General features: G+C 41.7%; 1 protein-coding gene across 1 annotated transcript; it reads right to left on the bottom strand.

Annotated features, from left to right (window-relative positions):
• Positions 1-279: 279 nt before the first annotated feature.
• LOC139730185 (CD209 antigen-like) lies at positions 280-1,930 on the bottom strand. Its single transcript, XM_071641081.1, has 2 exons — positions 1,846-1,930; positions 280-689 (listed from the first exon to the last, which is right to left on the bottom strand). Exons 1-2 carry the CDS (start codon positions 1,928-1,930, stop codon positions 280-282), a joined length of 495 nt encoding a protein of 164 aa, XP_071497182.1.
• Between the last annotated feature and the right edge of the window lie 720 nt (positions 1,931-2,650).

Raw genomic sequence — 2,650 nt, 5'->3', positions numbered from 1 at the left:
TACACAAACCTACATATATCATCATTAATGCGCATAGCATTCATTGATTGCAGTAATGCGTCATTGCATAATAACATCACTATGGCATATACATACTGTATAGCTATTGCCAGGTAAAAGTTGCATTAAATGTGGAGTAAAAAACAAGAACAACAGCTACAGGAACACGGAGGGGGGGGGGGGGGGGGGTTGGGCTAAATATAGCCGATACAGAGACAGGTGGAAGAAAGTGAATCCCACAATGTGCACATGATGTACATGATACATGGCATTGTTTAGCTAAAACCCGAATTCGCAGATGTAGGTAGTTTTCATGCTGCATGGATCATCCCTGAGTTTAAACCCATTGAAGCTCACACAGTTTTGATTTCTACGAGCGTTGTCATTTGGCTGACCCCTATTCCACATAATACTTGAGACGGGTAGGGTGCCGCCGACTCGCTCCCATGTGTAGTCTCCTTCGGTCGATCTGTCATTCAGGCCAGTCCAGATCCATGGGAAGGTGGTTATTCCGTAGTGCGAGATGAGAACGTCCTCTCGGATGCTGAACAACTCAGCTGGCGTTTCTATGGCGACCAAATATCCTCCCAGTTCATCGCATGTATTCTGGGCCACCTCCCAGGGCTGTGTGTCCTGGCTGTAGAGATAGCAGGAGTCTGGGGACGATGCATCGCCAGGGCAGACGATATCTGGATAACACGCAGGGCAAGGCAAAATATTGTCTACACATGTTGCATCATTCTTTCAGTGTCAGTGCTCTTTCATGAGACTTTGCATTCCACGTATCATGTTTTGCTCTATCTATGTAAACGGAACATTGGTGAAAATTGTAAGCAAATAATATAAAGCGTTGTTCTTTTTTTAAGGTGCTAAATCCATTTTTATGGTATTAAAGGAGAATAATAAAAAGTCAGTTCTAGATCGCTTTCATGCAGTGAACAATGAACAATAGTACTTCCTAATTAAGGGATAAACAAAAGTACCTTGAGAAAACCTCCGGTTTTTTTTTACAAACAATGATTTGTATAAAAAAGTATATATATATATAAGGGGGGCATAGCACTGTTGAGAAATCACCTCGGTGCAAATAGTTTTAACCATTCCCCTTTGAAATGGTCGGTATTTATTAAATATCGTGCGTGTGTCTGTATATGTGTGCGTGAGCGCGCGTGTGTATTTCTACGTGTGTAACACATTAATCTCAGATATCTCCAATTGATTGCAGACAACAAAAGTCGGTTTGCACTTTAACTCCTTATTCATTCACATACGAATAATGCTACAAACACCTAAAGCTACGGTCACAAAGGTTCGTACGAACGATTAGTTCGTACGAATGTCACTGTTCGTACGAATTCTGGAGTTCGTAGAGATTAGTAGATGGGACACAGATTCTCACGGCCTTCTTACGAAGTTTGTAAGAGTGCTGTTTAATTCGCAAGAACATCTTAAGACCTGATAGACAAATGAAATGATTTTCAGTTACACAGTGGCTCTAGAATTCCTACGTTTTTCGTAAGAATGCCTTGAATTATTCTTTCGTCAGACTTACGGCCATCTTACGATTTCTGTTTGTCTTAGATGGTCGCACGAGCAACTCATAACACTCTCAAGTCATTCGTAAGAGGATTTTTTTTTTCTTTAGTATATTTTGTCGGGTTGTTAAAAAGACGCTTACATGTCCTGTCAAAATTTCTGTAACAGTTGGCAGTTTTACTTTTCAAGATGGCAGTAGTGCCAAGTAGACTACAACTCCAGCATTCATTGTCACTGAAAAAGTCAATGAGCTTTTGCTCTGTGGTGGCATCAAAGTCATATCCGTTATCTTATCTTCATCACTGTCACCATGCCGTCTTGATGGTTCTCCCTTCTCCTCCTCCTCTTCCTCGTAATCTTCCACCGCCTCCTCCCTGTCACTTTGGATGTCCATCATCTCTTGAGGTTGTTGCTCAAGCTCTCCCCTCTCGCTCCTTCCTCCTCATCTCCCTCCTTTCTTTTCTTCCCCTTCCCCCTTTTCCCTTTGATTGCCTTCCCTTTTGGTCCCATATCTAGCAGAGGTGCTTTCTGGTCGAAAACCTAGAACAGAGTGAGGATCTGGCGCGTTTGGATTTATGTCCCCTTAAACTCAACAGTTTCCCCAAATTATGTACCTACGCCTTTCGAGCCCTTACGAACGCCTTACAAACTCGAAGAGTTGATCACAGGAACGCCGTACGAATCTCCGTTCGTAAGGCATTCTTACGAAAGACGTCAGAGCCCTCTATGAACGACTAAGACGATCTGACAATATTCGTAAGAATTTAAGGCTTCTGGAGAATTGTCTCTTGACCATACAAAATCTTGCGTAGTTCTTACGATGTTCGTACGACTACGACCAGACTACGAAGTTACGAACGGTCTACGACCGCGGGTTTCGTACGGCCTTCGTAAGAAGATCTTAAGAAATTGTGTAAAAATCGTTCGTTCGGCGTTCGTAGCAGCTCTTAATGGTATTTGTGACCGAGCCATAACGGCATTATTTACCATTTGCAGATAAAACAAGTAGTACTAAACTGTGAGTTAGTGATAGAAACACAAAATGTAACATTTTTGAATCGGTATAATCAGTGTTAAATATACAAATTGAAAATAATACTACCAATAATAATGA

The sequence above is a fragment of the Diadema antillarum genome, unplaced genomic scaffold (genome assembly GCF_040938485.1).
Source record: "Diadema antillarum isolate AM-2024a unplaced genomic scaffold, OU_Dant_1.0 seq00000297_RagTag, whole genome shotgun sequence".
NCBI lineage: Eukaryota > Metazoa > Echinodermata > Echinoidea > Diadematoida > Diadematidae > Diadema > Diadema antillarum.
The sequence above is the reverse complement of the archived record's forward strand: the minus strand, read 5'-3'. Positions and strand labels throughout refer to the sequence as shown.

What these genes read in the sequence shown, in the direction of transcription:
- LOC139730185 (XM_071641081.1), bottom strand. Translation starts at nt 1,930, where the DNA reads ATGGACATCCAAAGTGACAGGGAGGAGGCGGTGGAAGATTACGAGGAA. An exon ending in AGAACCATCAAGACGGCATG is followed by an intron (nt 690 to 1,845) that starts GTGACAGTGATG and finishes CGTGTTATCCAG; the next exon opens with ATATCGTCTGCCCTGGCGAT.